At 41.1% G+C, this 18,823-nt stretch overlaps 1 protein-coding gene across 6 annotated transcripts in view; it reads left to right on the top strand.

The window, feature by feature from the left end:
* The window catches only part of arvcfb (ARVCF delta catenin family member b), a 140,653-nt gene that overhangs the window by 71,987 nt on the left and 49,843 nt on the right, over positions 1–18,823 (top strand). For 3 of the 6 annotated variants that reach the window (XM_034148523.1, XM_034148520.1, XM_034148518.1), the window contains exons 7-9: positions 14,966–15,083; positions 15,773–15,944; positions 18,524–18,541. In XM_034148523.1, coding sequence (XP_034004414.1) covers positions 14,966–15,083; positions 15,773–15,944; positions 18,524–18,541 — 308 coding nt within the window. The remainder of the gene's footprint in view (positions 1–14,965; positions 15,084–15,772; positions 15,945–18,523; positions 18,542–18,823) is intronic. The other 3 variants (XM_034148524.1, XM_034148521.1, XM_034148519.1) reach the window with 1 other exon arrangement.

The following is an 18,823-nucleotide window of genomic DNA, read 5'->3' as shown; positions in this document are numbered from 1 at the left end:
AGTTGTTGTGGTTTCTGAGTATAGCCATTGATTCAGAGAAATACTTCACATTCATTGAACACTGGGTTTCAATTTTAATAAGCCCAACAATGCAGTTTAAGTGGTTGGTCAAAAACAACTATTGCACGTTTTACACAGAGGTACTGTATTGCGGTTTGGAGATATACAGCTTTCTAAAAACTATAGGTCACATCCACCCATCACTATCTTGTTTTTTGCAAACAGTGGTTACATAAGAGGGACAAGCTCAGAACAACCATGCAATTCACTTTCATGAACAGAAAACATTGTGAAGTTTCAAGATGAATACACTGACACCACCTCAATGGGACAATACTGAATGGGAGCAACCTGTCAATAACAGAAATTAAACAATCATTTTTCACTTTTTTAAAACAGGTTAAAGCCAACTTTATTTTTGATGATTGTTATTGTTATTGTTATTATTATTATTATTATTATTATTATTATTATTATTATTATTATTATTATTATTAGGCACCGCTTTCCACCTTCTTCTCCAGTAGGACTCAGATGAGGGTGTACTCTGTAGGCTGTGAACATTTTTTTTTATTATGAAGGGCAGACCATCTATTTGTATTTATTTTGTTTTTTTTAGAAAGGGGCAGGTCATATAAGATTTTATTCTTCTCCCTGCTCCTTTTCGCTCAATGGTGTGTTTATAGAGACACGTTTTTTTGGCAATTATTGTACATTTGGTTATGCGTACCATGAGCGGGACAAATACAAATGAAATGAAATGAAATGAAATCATTCACAACTGCAGCCACACAGAATTCCCCCTGGTCATACACTCTTAAATGTGAATTATTGAACATAAACAATTTAGCAAACCTAGGAAACAATCCAGTTGTAAATGTGGAATGACCCAGAAAGACATTAGGCAAAAGTTGAGAGACACATGTCAATTTGGGTTTTAACCATGGACACATTATAGAGATTACCCTGGATTTTATAGAGTGGACCTTTAACACGCCGACAGCCTTGAAGGTTTTTACTGACTGAGCAGTTGTATCTGGGGACAGGTGAGACATATATGAGACTGCACATGTGCATTGTTGGCTCTGAGCCAGGGTCAGGTTCAAATTCTTTCGGTACTGAAATAATGTATGATATGTGAGAGGCGTGTGAAGTATTCTGGTTGTCTGTCTTCAGTGGGATTGCATGGGTCACTTCAGGAAAACATCAATCTCAGCACCTCTCTTTGTTTGTTGTTGCTCTGAAATAGGAGGCTTTGTATCCACTCCACCCTGGGAACAATGAGCAGCCTCAAACAAACAGGCTACGATTACATAATTACACAAATGAAGTTGGACTGAGGCTTATTCAGGCTGAGAGGAGATAAATTGAGTCCACAGTGCAGATCGCTCCCTCTTGACAACAAGTCAATATGTCTTTCATTTTGTTGGTGAGTAAAACAATAAACACACATTGGATTGAATTAGGTGTTCTACCAATATGAGACTTTTAAATGGTCCTTATTTAGGGAGGCCAAGGCCAATATATGATGTCAATATTGTATTTTTTTCACGATAAAGAACAGAAATTTGTATTTATTTAACACCATAAATGTCTGCTCATTGCCCAAGTAGAGCCACACTCAATCTGCATTGCACTTATTTTTAAATGAAAAAAAACTGTATCATGACATATTATTGTTAGTCCAAAAGTCCAGCTAAATGACACAACAATAATCCAGGTTACATCTGAGAAAATTGCTGTTTTTTAGTGCCTTTTAGTTTATGTAAAGCACTTTTGTAATCAACTTCTGTGACATCATTGTACAGAAATAGATCTTGACACTATAGTAAAAGCTGATGCTTGGTGGCATGATGTCGATATGCAGAGATGGCAAAAGTACACACATCCTTTACTCAAGTAGAAGTACAGATACTCGTGTTTAAACATACTCTGGTGAAAGTAGAAGTACCGACTAAACTTCTTTACTCAAGTAAAAGTAAAGAGGGCTTTGAAATGTACTTCAGTAAAAAGTACCCATAACTAGCAGCTGTTTTAAAGAGTACCTGACCTCATATTAATAGAACAATAATGTCATTGTTAGCTAATGAATGTTTCCATGCTGAACAACGGCAACATGACAACGTTTTCATTGGTCCCTCTTCTTTAGAGAAGACCAGGAAATGATGGATACACGGATCGTGTTCAAATCAATAGGCACGCAATGACTCTAAATAATAATGATCACGCCACCAAACACACATTCAAACTAAAGGAACCAGCCTGTTTGGAAAATGTAAGAAGTAGAAAGTACAGGTATTTGTGTTAGAAATGTAAGAAGTAAAAGTAAAAAGTCGTCAGAAAAATAAGTCGTGGAGTAAAGTACTGATACCAGAACAATACAGTAATGAAGTATTTGTACTCCACTACTTCCCACCTCTGTCGATATGACAGATGTAGTTGGTGTGTCTGCAGACATATTCTGTCAAACAAAAATGGCAAATATTTCAAAATGGCATTAAATGGTCCGATAAATTGGTCTATCTTTAATGAAAAAAATGAAATTATGAATGAGGATGTCTGATGTCATAAACCCTAATACTGTATATGAGCTGTCTGTGAATGATTCACACTGCTCTGCTCCGACTGTTTTCAGCGACTGTAAACAGAGACCTTGAGTCTTTGGTCAGTCATCCAAAGTAGTGTTAACTTCTCCACAGACCTCCTAGAGCTGCGGGCAGTAGTATTAGTCCTCCAACATTTCAAATCCAGGGAAAACATGTAATGGTCAGGAGCGACAACGGCACCACAGTGGCAGCGGGGAAATTGTGGTTATGGGCTACAGAGGTGGTGTTATCTCTGAGAGCCCTCCACACTCCGGGTCTGAAGAACAGGGGGGTCGACCTCATGCTGAGGGGCGGACCCCTGCCAGGTGAGTGGGCGATTCACCCGGAGGTGGTGAAGCGGATCTGTTCGCCAGCCGGCGCAACACCCACTGCGCACTGTGGTGCTCCATGGCTCTGAGCGACGACCCGCCTTTAGGGGTAGACGTGTTGCACACGAGCCATGGCCAAAGAAGCTCCACAGTGACATCCCTCATTACTCTGACCCTGCCTGCTCCGTTTGTTTTAGGAACTGAAGGGTCTGTTTCAGTCCTGGGGGGGGGGGCTGTAGTCTGAGATAATGGCTTGGATGTTGGATGTGCCCTTACTTACTCGTACAGATGGAGAAGACTATGGTGTTACGGCCTCTTGGTCTCTGCAATCACATTTCTATTTGCTAAAGCTAAAGGGTGATTGTTTGGTTTAAAACCTGTTTACACTCAGTACACTGCTGCCTCAGTAGAAGGTGTTCAATCCATTTGACCCCTGACCTGCAGTCAAACAACATCCACAATACAATCCCTTACCTTTGTTAAACATATGTATAGCTACACTGATGATTATTTGATATATTATTTAACAACTGCTTGTTATTATAGTAATTTACGGTAGTCACCTATTTTTTGCTTTTGAACCAGCAAAAAAACATGTTTTCATTTAAACATCTTTAGATTTTTGTAGATAGATAGATAGATAGATAGATAGATAGATGGATGGATGGATGGATAGATAGATAGATGGATGGATGGATGGATAGATGGATGGATGGATTGATCGATGAGCTGGCTGGCTGGCTGGCTGGCTTCTGGCTGGCTGGCTGGTGGCTGGCTGGCTCGCTGGCTGGATGGCTGGCTCGCTGGCATGGCTTGCTGGATGGCTGGTCGCTGGCTGGCTCGCTGGCTGGCTGCTCGCTGGCTGGCTGCTGGCTCGCTGGCTGGCTGGCTGGCTGGATGGCTGGCTGGCTCGCTGCTTGGCTGGATGGCTGGCTGGCTCGCTCGCTCGCTGGCTGGCTGGCTGGCTCGCTCGCTGGCTGCTGGCTGGCTGGCTGGCTGGCTGGTGGCTTGGCTGGCTGCTCGCTCGCTGGCTGGCTGGCTGGCTGGCTGGCTGGCTGGCTCGCTCGGCTGGCGGCTGGCTGCTGGCTGGCTGCCTCGCTCGCTTGCTGGCTGGCTGGCTGGCTGGCTGGCTGGCTGGCTGGCTGGCTCGGCTGCTCGCTGGCTGGCTAGGCTGGCTGCTGTGTATCTCTAGATCGGTATGATCGGACTGTTTGCGTTGCAGCAGCATAAAAAACAAGGCAATGTACATTAGAGAAATTAAGACACAAGAAATAAATAGTCCAAAATATTTCTGAAATAGAAATAGTTCCAGCTTTTTGAAACTGAGCATGACAGGGTTTAGATAGATAAACATGTCAAATTGCAACAGGCATTTTTCATTGTCTTCTAACATTTTCACGAGTAAATGATTCATGAATTATTCGAGAAAATAATGTATTCATAATCGCGAGTTGCACCTCTACACTACATCAGAGCAATCCAAAGGCGTCCCTTTGGCAAAATTATCCACTCTCCATCCCTTGAACACCTGATATTAAAATTGAAGGTAATTTGTGTGAAAAGAGTGCACCTCGGAAACTGCAAACCCTCAGTCACACATCCTCTGGCTCGTAAATGCTGTCATCAACCGAGGAAGACAACTGGAATTCCTGTTATTAACTTCCAAGTAGCTTTCCCTGTTTTCCTCTTCTGCTGTCATGTTGGCTTCAACTCAAGATGACAGGCTGTAGTAAAATGTGAGAGACGGAGTGTGTGTATAGTGTGTGTAGAGTGTGTGTGTGCGGGTTATCACGCCAGTCTAGACTGTAATCCAGGGCAGAGCGTTTGTTGGTGTAGACCAGGGCTATTCAATTAGTTTAGAATGGGGGCCGGTTGATGAAAATTATCCAAAGCAAGGGGCCGGCTAGAAAAAAAAAATGGCTTGAAATATGAGCAATCATATTAAGAGCTTCAGATACAGTAAATACTACAACAGCATAGTGGAGTGCATATATTTTGTTTAATTAAATCAAACATAGCCCCAAGGCCTTTATAAATGGCAAGTTCAGAACTCAGTACATGTGAAGCTAATATAACCATCAACATCATTGGATTTAGATTAAATGATCTAATAATTCACACAAAATAGCAATTTAGGGCCATACACAAACAACAGTGCATATTATGGTATAATAACAATAAAGACATGTGAGCCATACCACATCAATTGCTTAATTAAAAGCAAAAACAATTATCAAAAGACTTGTATTAATTACAAAACCACAACACACAGCCTTTTAAAACTCAAACCTTTTTTGATTAACATAGTGATAACTGACATACAGTCTGCAACCAACTTGGCAGATATGTGCCATCTAATGAGAGAAATGGCATTTTTTCGATTTAGCAAGAGCAGGGAAGTCGGGAGTATACGTTGTCATGGCAATACGCATACAGTGATGCAGATGCTGGTCAGTGAGGGATGCGCGATTATTAGTTTTTATGGCATTCATGTGTGAGAATGCCGATTCGCACGTGTAAGTCGAGCCAAACATTGTGAGGACAAAAAGTGCAAGACCCCTTGAATGAGGGAATTTCTCGTAGCTGACTTCATGAGTCCAGAACTTTTCAGAACCTGCCAGCTGAAATGACTGTCGCAGGTCATCTGATGACTGAATGTCAATGAGTTCGAGTTGTAAAGACGCCTCATTTAATGTCACAATCAGCTCCTTTGCTTTCAGTGCAAACTCCCCCTCTACATTCACAGAGAAAGGGTCCTTCACAAATCTCATCACTTCAGCCGGGAGACTGAAATGTTCAAACCTCGCGGCAAAGTTGGTTTTCAATGCGTCCATAAATCCAGTCATCACCTCGGTGATTTGTAAACCTGCAGTGCGCAGTGTTGGAAAATGGAGCATTTTGCCTGGACATAAATCCGTAGAAAAAAGTGTGAGCTTTTTTTGAAACGCATGGAGTCTCTCCACAAGTTGTGTGACCATTTTATCTCTGCCCTGCAGCTCCAAATTGAGTTGGTTCAGATGTTGGAAAATGTCGCTCAAAAAGCAAACGGCAGCGTAAAACTCATCATTCTCTATCAGACACAGAAAGGCGTTGGCTTTTTTGTGTTTTGAATTGCGGAGAAACGCCATGATCTCCTCCTTAAGTTCACAAAATCGTTTCAAGACGTTTCCTTTGCTTAGCCATCTAATGTCACTGTGCATGAGCAAATCATTATATTGAGCTGACATGTCTGACAACATCTGGCGGAAAAGGCGGTGCTGTAAACTGGAGTTACAACGAATAAAGTTAATAATCGCCATGACAGAGTCCATTGTGTTTTTTAACTCACCACTTAGTTTTGCGCACAGGAGGCTTTGGTGGATGAGGCAATGAAGCGATCTCAGCTGTGGAGCCACATCTGCCAGCCTAGCGGACAGTCCCTGTGTTCGGCCCGACATCGCAGGTGCCCCATCCGTTACAAGCATGTTAATACGATCCAATTCCAACTTGTGCTCCTTGAAAAACGAAACCACTTTGTGGAACATCACCTCACCGGTCGTGTGTCCATCCAAAGGAATTAATCCAAGTAGATCCTCCCGAAAGCACTCACCATCAAAAAATCTAACATAGAGGCACAGTTGTGCAACATCGCTGCTGTCAGTGGATTCATCAATAGCTAGCGACATAACCTCCGCCTTTCTCAGTTTGTCCAAGAGAATCTCAAAAACGTCCGATGCAAGGGTCTCCACTCTCCTTGATGTTGACGTGTCAGAAATCGGAATGTTCTTAATTGAGTCAATAACGCTTTTTCGGATTTTCTCATCTGCAACCACTTCCTCAATTGATGCAAGCATACACTCTTTGACTGTCTCTGCGTCCGTAAAAGGCCTTTTCTTTTTGCCTAATATCCAGGCCACTCGTAGGGATGCTGCGGTAGCTCTCTCTTGGTCAGTGCAAGCCCGAAACAGGGAGCTACGTCTTTGGTCATAGCACAAAGTTAACCCCAAAATCTTCTGGCGGCGAGCATCAGAGCCCGCTGGAAAAGTGGCGTCAAAGTTGGCGTGAGCTGTCTTAAAATGCCTTCTCAAGTTGTACTCTTTACACACCGATAAACACTCATTACAGATTAAACACACGGGCCTTCCACTGACATTTACAAACAAGTACTTCTCTTTCCACTCGCTGTTGAATTGCCGGTTTTCGGTGTCAACCTTTCGTTTTTTTAACGTAGAAAGAGACATTTTGATATCCAACTATGCTGACCAGGTTTGATGAATCGTACCATTGGCGCGAAACCGTTGAAGGTGCGCGAGCTTGTAGTGAAGGGCAACGCGAGCCGCGAGGACGCGCGCAGAGACGCAATAAATGACAGGAGTTGTCACTACAGTAGCTAGTAGGTGGGTTCGAAACCCGAGCCCGCCAAAGTTTTCAAGCAATGTCTTCCCCTCTATCTCTCAATTTAACACCCTCTCTGGAATAAAGTCACTCTGGCCCAAAACATTTATAAAAAAAAAAAAAATTAAACTTTATTTTAAAAATTAAACTTTTTAACATTATACTCAAAGGGCCAGTAAATATCACCCGGGGGCCGGATTTGGCCCGCGGGCCGCCAATTGAATAGCCCTGGTGTAGACGCTACGCAGTTGCTGGTTTGAATCCAGAACAATATTACATCCAAATCCCGCTCGGACAGAAAGCACCAGAATGTATTTCACACATTAGATGCTTACCAACTAGTTTTCTCTCTGGCTGTAGAAATGTGGAAACTTGCCTATCATTTTAGAAAATGTTCTGCTGAGTTGAAGAGATGCATTAACGAACCGAGAGGGAAATAAATGAGGAACGTCAGTGAGAAGTCGTGGAGTTTTACATCAGGGCCACAGTGGGAACCCTGCTCTCATTGTCTCTGTCATGATTTATTTCATTATCTGTCATATTTTTTGGGATGTTATTCACCATCTTTATCATGGTTTTTGTATGTTCTTTTTTCCGCTTTATTTTGTAATAACACTCCTTGTGTGATATCTGGTTACAATTCCTGTCTGTGTTTTCCCGCCTTTTGGTGATTACCTGCCCCGCCCTGATTGTATCCACGTATTTCTAATCGCTCTACTGCCCTTGTGTTTTTGCCAACCTTCTCCAGAGGGGTCTACTACAAAGTCAGATTAGAGCAGGGGCGTCAAACTCAAGGCCCGGGGGCCAAATCCGGCCTGTGCCTTCATTTTCTGTGGCCCCACAAGAGCTTGCAAAGAATATTATATGTTTATTATACGGTTACATGATGATTTACAAAAGCACATTGCCCATAAACTACATGTCCCACAATGCATCTCAAATTAGACTTTTTTTCTCAGAATTTTTTTTCTTCTAAATATGCCTTTTTTCTTAGAGTGCGCCCTTTTCTCAGAATTTGACTTTTTTTTAAATGTCAAGCCAGAGTTTTTCAAATTACGAAAGTTTACTTACTAATATAATGACATCTCTATGTAACTTATGCTTCTATTGGCTAGCGCTCCAACACATTTTACGTGATAGGCTAAGGGGCGTGGCATATCTAAGCGGTTGACCAATCACAACAGAGCCAGCCAGCTAACCAATCAGAGCAGACTGGGCTCTGGTTTCAGACAGAGGGTGAAAAGAGGTGATGCAGCACAGGCAGTATGAGAAAAATAAAGAGCTTTTTGAACATTAAAGCATGGAGAGATGTCAGAGTAGAGACACTAAATACTGATAGGAACCAAAAAGTAGCATCATATATCCCCTTTAAGGTCACAAACCATGAGTAGACTGCTCATTTAAAAAAAGGTAGATTTACAGTGATTGCTGATATATGAAAAATAAAGAGCTTTTTGAACATTAAAGCATGGAGACATGTATGAACCTGAAAATGAGTATAATATGTCCTCTTTAAGCTCGCTTGTGGCTCTTTATTCCATCTTCTTTTTGTTTCTGCATTTAAGTCCAAACCTAAAAATGTGAGAGTCTTTCCAGACACTATATCAGTCATGATGCCACATATCTCACTGCTGTCACATATCTCACTATCTCTCCCGTGCGCTCTCCTTCCCTCGACCCCTCGATGAAGCCACTGCTGACGGAAACACATCTCCATGGTAACTGTAACCAAGCCCAACGGTTGCCTAGACGCAGGGTTTGTGCACCGGGGAGAAGTGCTGATGCCACGGAGAATCTGTTTACTCACAGAGACACAGCGTACACCTCAATAAACCCACAGATAGTTTTATTTTAATAGCCTCCTCTGTCGATAGGAGCCAGCTAATTTACTGTGTTTACGATGCGGGATCAGTCAATGGGAAACTGTGTAATGAAGTGTGTGTAGGAGTGTGTGTTGTCCTTGGTCGTGGGTAACAAGAGCTGGTTCTAACTGGTACCATTACAAGACTGGGAACAAAAGTGCTTTTTGAACCTACCATCAGCTGCTTAAGTGTGAATTATACTGTTGTGGCGATCCAGTACTCACAACAGGAAAGAATGAAACAGAGAGGAATCAATAAAACACAAAACACAGGAATAGTTGAGATTAATCATTATTATTTAGTTGCGCACCACCAAACAACAATGGGGAAACATTACCTTGCTTCAACAGCAACCAATCGCAGAAATGCTCCCACGAACACAAGAAAACACAGGGCGAATATAGGTTTCCTAAATGACACACGAACATGTTCTCTAAACATGTTTAACGCACACACATTGTCAGTTCTCCCAAACTTGGACATGTTCCAGATGTCGAAAGGTCATCATCTCATGACTTCTTTAGGAGTCTTGCAGGATATGAATTATCCAATTAACAAACTATATATACGTCTGCACATGAACGCACATACATTTCTTACATTAACTAACACTTAACTGTATTATATCTAAATGTAGCCTCTTTGCATTTCCTCTGAGCTTGGCGTCAGCTCACTTAACGTAATAATTAGCAAAGAGACGATTCTATGGAAACTGTAACTTAATAACATACCTAGTTACTATGACTAGGTCCAAGATTGATATAACAATACAGTATGGATTGGAGGTGGAGTTTAGTAGTGTGGGATTTTGACAAAAGACAAGAAGGAGTAAGGGTCTTTGTAAGTATAGGCAAGAGATACAACATGTATGATGAGATGAAAAGTCCAGCTCCGACCCAGAAAAAAATACATTAATAATAAGAACAAGGACAAAACAGAGTTAATCAGATCCATTCAACATTTCAAATAACAAAGCTTTTCCTATACCATTGTTTCACCTCAAACTAAAAATGAATTATTGTTTGGGTTTCTGCTTATTGTTGACTCTAATCCAATTAGAGCTTTATAGATATGATTGACATTGTGGACAGAACAATGGTGACAATTGCAACAAAAATGGCGACAAGCACGGACGAGATAGAAAACAGCTACTTTGATTTACTTCCCAACATAAACCAGCAACTACTGCAGTTTTGTGCTCTCTAAAAATGACCTTAAATGCCATTATTACTGTTTTATTAGGGCAAAATAATGATTATAATGAATATGATTTCAAACGAGATGATGTGAAGCAAAGCAATCTGTCAAAAAGATCCCAATTAGTACATGGTTCCCAAATTATGCAGCCCCATTTTAGCCGTATTTTAACCAGTCTTTTGCAATGTCTTCGGTAAAACATTCCTACGACTATGATACATTTAATTTAGCTGACGCTTTTATCCACAGCTACTTACAATAAGTGCAATAAACCATAAAGATACATACTCAGAACTACAAGGAAATGCAATACAATGTCAGTTTCAAGTGGTGTAAATCTGCTGAGAATATTATTTATTATATATTTAGCAGGAGTTTGTCCTTACCCATGTTTAAGTCTGTTTTCCTACTCTGCTAATAAGAGCAGACTTTGCACAAGGATATGATAAGACACAGCATCCATTAGATGAATCAGAAATTAAATCAGGATCAATGATACGTAAAGGAGGACCACACATGCTCCTTCAGAGTTGTGCCGTTGACCTTGCAGAGCGCTAGCAGAGGTCAGATCCGTCTCCATCCATCTCCATCAGTCCCCATCAGTCCCCATCAGTCCTGCTCCAGTCTCTTTGTCCCAGCTGCTCTATTGTCCTCTGATGGCCACATGACTCACAGCGACCTTCACACCCACCCTCCATCTGATAACACACACACACACACACACACACACACACACACACACACACACACACACACACACACACACACACACACTTTCTACAGGCACATCTAGATCACAATGGCAGATTGACGTGTGTGTGCAGACCGACCTCTGAATTCAAACCCACTTTTTCACAAGTCAGTCTCAATTTTTTAAGGCATGATGTGTTCAAATGTGGTCTTGTAAAATGTAGTTTTTGTCAAGAAACTTAATTAAAAACGATTGTTTGAAGTACATTTGTAATATACAAAATATATAATAGAGGTAATTATGTCCTGTTTAACTTCCAACACTACCTCCAGGCAGGGAATGAAAATCAAAACTACTTTTGCCAATTTTTAATCGAAGCAAATATTTAAAAAACTATTCCAATCAAGTATTTACTATTCATTTAAATTGTGTGTTTTGGTGCAAATACCGACTATACAGTAGACACAAAAAAAGTGTAACAAATATTATAAAATGCCTGAAACGCCTCTGATGGACTCCTTTGTTTACTTCCTTATCATAGTGACATCACTTTGTAACACTTGCACTTCTATTGGCTAGCACCCCAACACATTGTACGTGATAGGCTAAGGGCGGGACATCTCTAAGCGGTTGACCAATCAAAACAGAGCCGGCCAGCTAACCAATCAGAGTAGACTGGGCTCTGGTTTCAGACAGACGGTGAAAAGAGGTGCTGTAGCACAGGCAGTATGAGAGAAATAAAGAGCTTTTTGAACATTAAAGCATGGAGACATGTCCCAGGAGAGACACTAATATTAACCAGAAAGTAGCATCATACTGTATGACCCCTTTAAGGTTACAAACCATGAGTAGACTGCTTATTTAAAACATTTTTTACATTGTTTTCTGATATCTGATTACATTATAAAGTTACCTACATGTGCAGTATCACTACAACAGATGGTAAACTACCAGAAAGATCAATACTCATCATCAGTACCTTGACCTCCACTTAAAATCACAGCACCAACCTGTCCAGTGCCAACAGCTCCACCTGCTCACTCTGCACTGACAGACGCACATAAACCTCCGACCAGGACAACTGCTCCCTGAAAGACTCCTGGAAATGAAACAGCTGACAATAAAACTCTTCTGTCTGTCTGCCCCGAAACACACAGCTGTCATAAATCCAGTGCGGCCGCCACTCTGGATCCATTTACAGGGGAGGTGGTGACCGATATCTGACAGCTGAAGACGGATGGCTTTAGTTTATGAGAGAGGCCAACTGCCGGCCCTCCTCCAAAGATTAGTTTTAATTAGCACTGACTTCTTGTTGCTTCTGTGCGTCTCTTTGATAAACAGCTGAGATACTCACACACTGGGCATGAAGATGACAGTCTGTTGTATTATAAGGTGATGTGGTTGTATATTTATGGAGTTTTACATACAGTCTAAATACAAAATAGACGTCTATGCTACATGTAAGCAACAAATCCATGTTCAAAATAGCTTGAGAAGAGCCTGATATCTTTTGCACTGAGTTACAAAATGATGTGTTCAAGCTCTCTTAATTTATAATGAGTAATGTTATCATCATGATGTCTACAGAGGTCATCTTGTAAAATGTAGTTTTTGGTGAGAAACCTGTTGTTTTAAGGGGAATTTATCACAACAATATAATGAAGATTTGACAGAGGGAGTTATGACCTGTGTAACGCTCATATACGAGCTCTAAGGAGATTATTATAATAACTTAAAATAAAAAACCGATGACTACAAATGGCAAGTTTTGTGTAAATCAAAGAATGATTTGAATAAAAAAATACATCAAGTTATTTATTTCAATTGTGTGATTTTAGGTAAATACCCTTTGTCCTGTAGATGAAAAGGATAACATTTAAAAATGTTGATGATCTACGCAGACTTATGGCCTATACAATTATGTTTCAGGAAGGTTTCATGCGTGTAGTGAATGTAGGGAAATGAGGGGCCCAATTTTGGATCATAAACCATAATATGGGTGGCTGTAGCTCGGGGGTTAAAAGGGCGTCTCCCAATCAGTCGGTAGTTTGATACCCGGCACTTGTAGGCACATTTGTTTGTTCAAATACTTAACCCCAAATTCAAGGTTTCAAGGCTTTTATTGTCATGTGTGCATAGCTACAGTGTAGTTATGACAATGACCTCCCACAGTGCAACACAGTAAATAAAATAAAATAGAATATAATCTAAACAGAATATGATAGAAACTGTGCAGAATAGTCTATATGCAGTAATTGCAATATTGATATATACAATATATGTGAGTTGCAAACAGATGAATGTTATGTATGTTCTTTCAAATGTCAAATTGCTCCTGTAGGCATGTCTACAGTATTGATGTATGTCAGTCACATTGTATAAAAACTTCAGCTAAATGACATGTCTGGGACCCCTGGTTGTGGGTCTATACATTCACATTCATTCATTAATCACTTGACAGAAGTCTCCTTGTTGGAAACCTCACATAGAGTGGTGCAGGGATGACGTATTTTCATAAATCTATCGAATAGATTTATGATTCGAAAATGATAAAAGTAGGGTAGACGTGTATATTATCCGGCTGAACAAAATGTACATTATTACATTACATGTCACTTGTTAGACGCTTGTATCCAAAGCAACTTACATACTCAATACTGTGGACAATCCCCACAGGAGCAATTTGGGGTGAAGTGTCTTGCCCAGGGACACAACGACATGCTGACTGCAGTGGGACTCGAACTTGCTATCCCCCTGATTCAAAGTTCAGCGCACTATCCACTGAGCCACAGCCTCCGTTTTCCACAGATCTTATTTTTTACAATATTCCAAAAGCCTATGGAGAAATCCCGTTGCTTTATTGTCGAGGGAACCCTTGCGCAGCTTACTTCCGGGTCGGCCTACAAAGATACGTCATCACTGCACCACTCTATAGCAGAGTTGGATGTGATGTGGGTTTCAGGCCACACTGTATCTCTGCTTACCTCTGAAAGACATATGACTAGACTAATGGGATTATGTGTGTTTGGAGCCCTCATAAATGAAGTCCCCGGTGAGGAGCAGGGAGCCCCGACTATCCTTTAACTCGGTTTAAAGCCTCTCCGTTCACACTCAGTCTCACAGAAGCACTAACTCTGTGCTGAGTTTCAAGGAGCTGAGCTCAGAGCGCTGGCTGATGAAACATGGATGGCATCTCCCCATGTAGCAAGAAATACATTTATATTCATCATTCTTTTAAGATTATTCCTTGAGCAGTCTGGCTTTTATTGCTTTGTACTTTTGAGGCAGACAGGAAGGATAAAGGGTCACGTGTGAACCCAAAAAAATCTCAATGTCTTATTCAACGGTTATATATCTGCACGTCATTGTTATCCAGTCTGAAAAATATCTTTCTGTGGGAACCGTAAAACAAAAAAAGTAGGATTTCATTGTGTGACAAAAACAACACTATCAAAAACAGGTTTTACATGCACCCACACATTCAGAACTTTTTTGTTTTTTATGTTGTAAGTTTTTGTATTACTTTCTTGCATTATTAAGTAATAGTACTAGCAGTTGAATAAACAATCACACAACTAACAGTAAGAGTAATGGTAGTGCTGCTTAGTGGATTTCGGTTGTTTATTTGATTACATTTAAGATAATGACTAGTGGCCCACATATATCCTTGGAAACTACAATAAAACCCTTCAAATACCATAGAAATCTTACATCGTATGGTATATATACTTTCAAGGATTCTCGATCTTAAGTATAACATATCTTCCCTCACAACCTTAATCATCTGCAGCCGAATAGTTTCAGAAATGGCCAAAGAGCTGTGTGGTGAATCCTATCCCTGCAGTGTGGTTAAATCTGATTGTTGTTCCTCTACATTCCTCTCTCCTGCTCACTGACGGTGTTCCTGTCTGACTTTCTTTTCTACAGAAATGTGAGCTCCGACGGGGCCGAGGCTCGCCGCAGACTGAGGGAATGCGAGGGATTGGTGGACGCCCTGCTGCACGCCCTCCAATCAGCTGTCGGGAAGAAAGACATGGACAACAAGGTGCCGTTTTTACTCAACAAACACATATATTTAAAGGTCACCTATTGTGCAAAATCCACTTCTTCATGTCTCTTCTACATCAACATGTGTCCCCTCTTCTTCATGTCTCTTCTACATCAACATGTGTCCCCTCTTCTTCATGTCTCTTCTATATCAACATGTGTCCCCTCTGTGTGAAGAGATTCTGAAAGTTTCAGGAACAAAGATTCTCTCTCTTTTTGTCCTGATCCATTTATATAAAAACCTGTCTGAAAATGAGCTGATCAGATTTTGGCCACTTTATGATGTCATAACGATGTTTTGGCTTGTGTAACCATTAGCCAATCACCAACCAAGGTAACCCCCCCCCCCCCCCCCCCCCCCCCCCACCTAATCACCTGAATCTCCTCCTAGAGCACCATTGCGTTCTTTTTAACCAAATCTCTCTCAGAGGGGCGTGGGGAGGGGCTCCTTATTTTTCATCTAAAGTAACAGACAGAGAATCAGCACTTTGGAAACAGGGCTGAAACAGAGGGGATTATGGGATGCTGCAATGATCTGTTTGGTGTTTCAGCCAATCAGAGACATGTTCTGTATATATCTGAGACCTGTAATATATTGATGAAAAACACTATAATAGGGGACCTTTAATGCAAAAAGTTCATATAATTATACAAAATGACAACAACTCTGTCTCTTTGACCTCCTAGTCTGTGGAGAACTGTGTGTGCATCATGAGGAATCTGTCCTATCACGTCCACAAAGAGGTGCCGGGCGCCGAGAGGTTCCAGGACCCCTCGGCGCCGCAGACCCCCGGCTCAGCGGGGCCACAGAGGAAGAAGAAGGACGACGCCGGCTGCTTCGGAGGGAAGAAGGCTAAAGGTGAGTGTGATGGAAAACAAGGAGAGGGAGGAGATATAATAACCACTGATCAGAAAAGTGGAGATATTCCAAAATCTCTGCCTCTTCAATAAGACACCTGCTAATACATATTTTAATAATGTATCAAATTGGAATACATACTAGTGATTTTTATTGCATAACAGAAAAAACTGAGTTCCTTTTTAAATGTAAAATATTCCTTATTATTGTTTCTTTAGCCTTCTTTTCATTTACTTTGATGGCCTCTTGAGGATGAGATCATAATGGACGGAGAGCAGACGAGTTATTCAAACAGCTGTATTGCTGAGATACCATTATCTCCTTTGTTTTCCTTTTCTTAGCGATATTTGAGTCCATTGTTTGTTTTCCCTGAGTGCTGGGCTGATACAATTCACCTTTAACAATGACTATGTAAAAAGGAAATGTAAATTGTAAAATGTAATGTGCATATAGACTTATTGTCATGCAAATAGGGTTTAAATTATACATAAACACGTTACAATGTTTGATCATTTGGGTGAGTCATCCAGAAAACAAATATTTTATAGTTTTTACATGTGTTTACGCTCTTCAATTAGTCAATTACAATTAACAATTCAAAGTCAACCATATTTTCCCACCATTTTGTTGTATACAATTCTGATTATAAGTTATCAAAGACCTACCGCTGCACTTTAACTAACAAATTCCGTAACAAATGAACACTTTAAATACAAAGTACTTTTTACATTGGAACAAGTTTAAGCAATAAACAGGTTTTCAGTGGCTGCCAACATTAAGGACGAGGCAGTTTGTATGTTTACAGTCACAGTACCATAACCCTACAGTGATGAGACCTTTGTGTCTTCAGTCTGCTGCGTCGGGATCCTTCTCCGTTATTTATTCTCTTAACAGATGTGCCGTGTACGCACGTGTTGTTAGCGACGCTTTAATCAGCATTCACCAGCCTGAACGACACCGTTATTTCCCTGCTGTGCACCCTTAATGGCCGCCGTTAATCAGTCAGCCAATGAGGCGTGACTACCAGCCGGTGACCCTCGACTCCTAACGCCTCATTGGACAATCCTTCGGTTCAGGGGTCAGGACGACACGCAGCGTATATATACAGAGTGACCAATTAACCACGTAAATACTTCCTCTCACACACATGCTGTGAATAATGAGATGTGTTTAGCTGCTCAGCCCCGAGGCGTTCTGTGAGGAAACGAGGCTCAGGTACAGAAACATTAAACCCGGCTATAAAGGAGCGCGGAGGCGGGCAGTTAAGCAGCTCTGTCGGCAGAACGCTGGGTCATTTGTTACCTTAAGTAGGCTAAGTTTGGCCTGCTCTTTCGTTTAATGTCACATTCAGTATTAAATATACCGTTACGCTCGACTGGCGCTTAGCAGCTCAGGCTTTGTTTTAGCTAATAAACAGGCTGATGCGTGGCTCTCATTTCTGTGTCTTAGCGTGTATTTCTGCTCTCTCCAGGCAGAATTAAATGACGCACGTATACCAATGTTATGTATCTGCTTCACTTTGACTATATCCCGTCTTACAATGCTAATGTAGCCGAACAGGCTGATTCTTGGCTGTTGTTAGCGTCTCTTAGCACACATTTCTGTTACTGTGCTGTGATGTAATGCATATGCTTTATTTTGATACTGCCTTCTTATCTTACAATGCTGATTATTTTCTTTCACAGTCTTTACTCTTTCTCTCCTTTGCTAACTTATATTCATATTACTTCCCATTTTTATTCACTCTTTTCTGGCTATTTTACTGCCATTGTGTTCTTCTTTTCCCAGGCAGTGATTTTAGAGACACACTAATACAAATGCTGTTACGTACATGCTTCAATTTGAGTCTATACTGCCCTCCAATCTGTCTCTCCTTTGTTGGCTTATATTCATATTTTTCCACTTTTTATTTATGTGTCACTCTTTTCTGGCTATTTTACTTCTCTTGTCTTCTCAAGCTTTCTTTAGCTGATAAACAGGCTTATTCTCGGCTGTTATTTCCTTTCTTTCTAAGTAAATTGCTAGCCTACAATCTTTTCTGGCTACTTGACTACTCTTTCCTTCAGGCGCTTTTCTCTCAAGCTTTGTTTTAGTTAATAAACAGGCTATTATTTCCGTCTCTTAGCGCACATAATACTCTCAGTGCTGTTATGAATATGCTTCACCGTGACTTCATATTCGTTTCTTCTATATGAAAATGACTCCTTTTCATGTATGTGTCCTTTGCTTGCGTATTCTGTATTCATATGTTTATGTTTCACACTTTTTCGGGCTGTTTTCCTGTCTCCACTTCTCTGTTAAAAAGCCACCCCACTCTCAGAAAACACCTCTGGACTGCTAATAGTTTCCCATTTAGCCTCTTCTCTCAAAAGTCCTGCTTCTCCTTGTGCTCTCTTTGCTCTCTGATTTCCAGTTGTCTCTTCCACCTCTTCACTCAAAGATGACTTATTTGTGTACAAACTGTTCACATTTGCTGCACTGCTTCCTGACACACGCACACGTCTTTTTCACCATGACTCTTCTCTCTTCTCCCCGCTTTGTGTTTTTTGCATTGCCGCTGCTTCCTTGGCTTACTATAGAGGAATGGTTTAATCAAGGTGAGTGCCCCCCCTCAACTCTTCTCACTTTAGCCCTCCTCCTCCTCCTCCTCCTCCTCCTCCATCCCCCTGGCTGTAGAATATCGTAGAAATAGTTTTGGGTGTCCTCCAAAAGCTAAGAAAAGTTCCAACAACTTTAGAAAATGTGGGTTTCTCAATCATTTGACATGCATCCAATCACCTCCCTATACCTGAGTGTTATAGATCCCCTCCCCCCCCCCCCCCTATATCATTAGTTGTTCCTCTAAGATAGGTGAAAGGTAAAGGCAGCACTTGATGAAA

This window comes from Trematomus bernacchii, unplaced genomic scaffold, assembly GCF_902827165.1.
Source record: "Trematomus bernacchii unplaced genomic scaffold, fTreBer1.1, whole genome shotgun sequence".
NCBI classification, from domain to species: Eukaryota; Metazoa; Chordata; class Actinopteri; order Perciformes; family Nototheniidae; genus Trematomus; species Trematomus bernacchii.
This window is presented reverse-complemented; position numbering and strand designations above follow the sequence as displayed.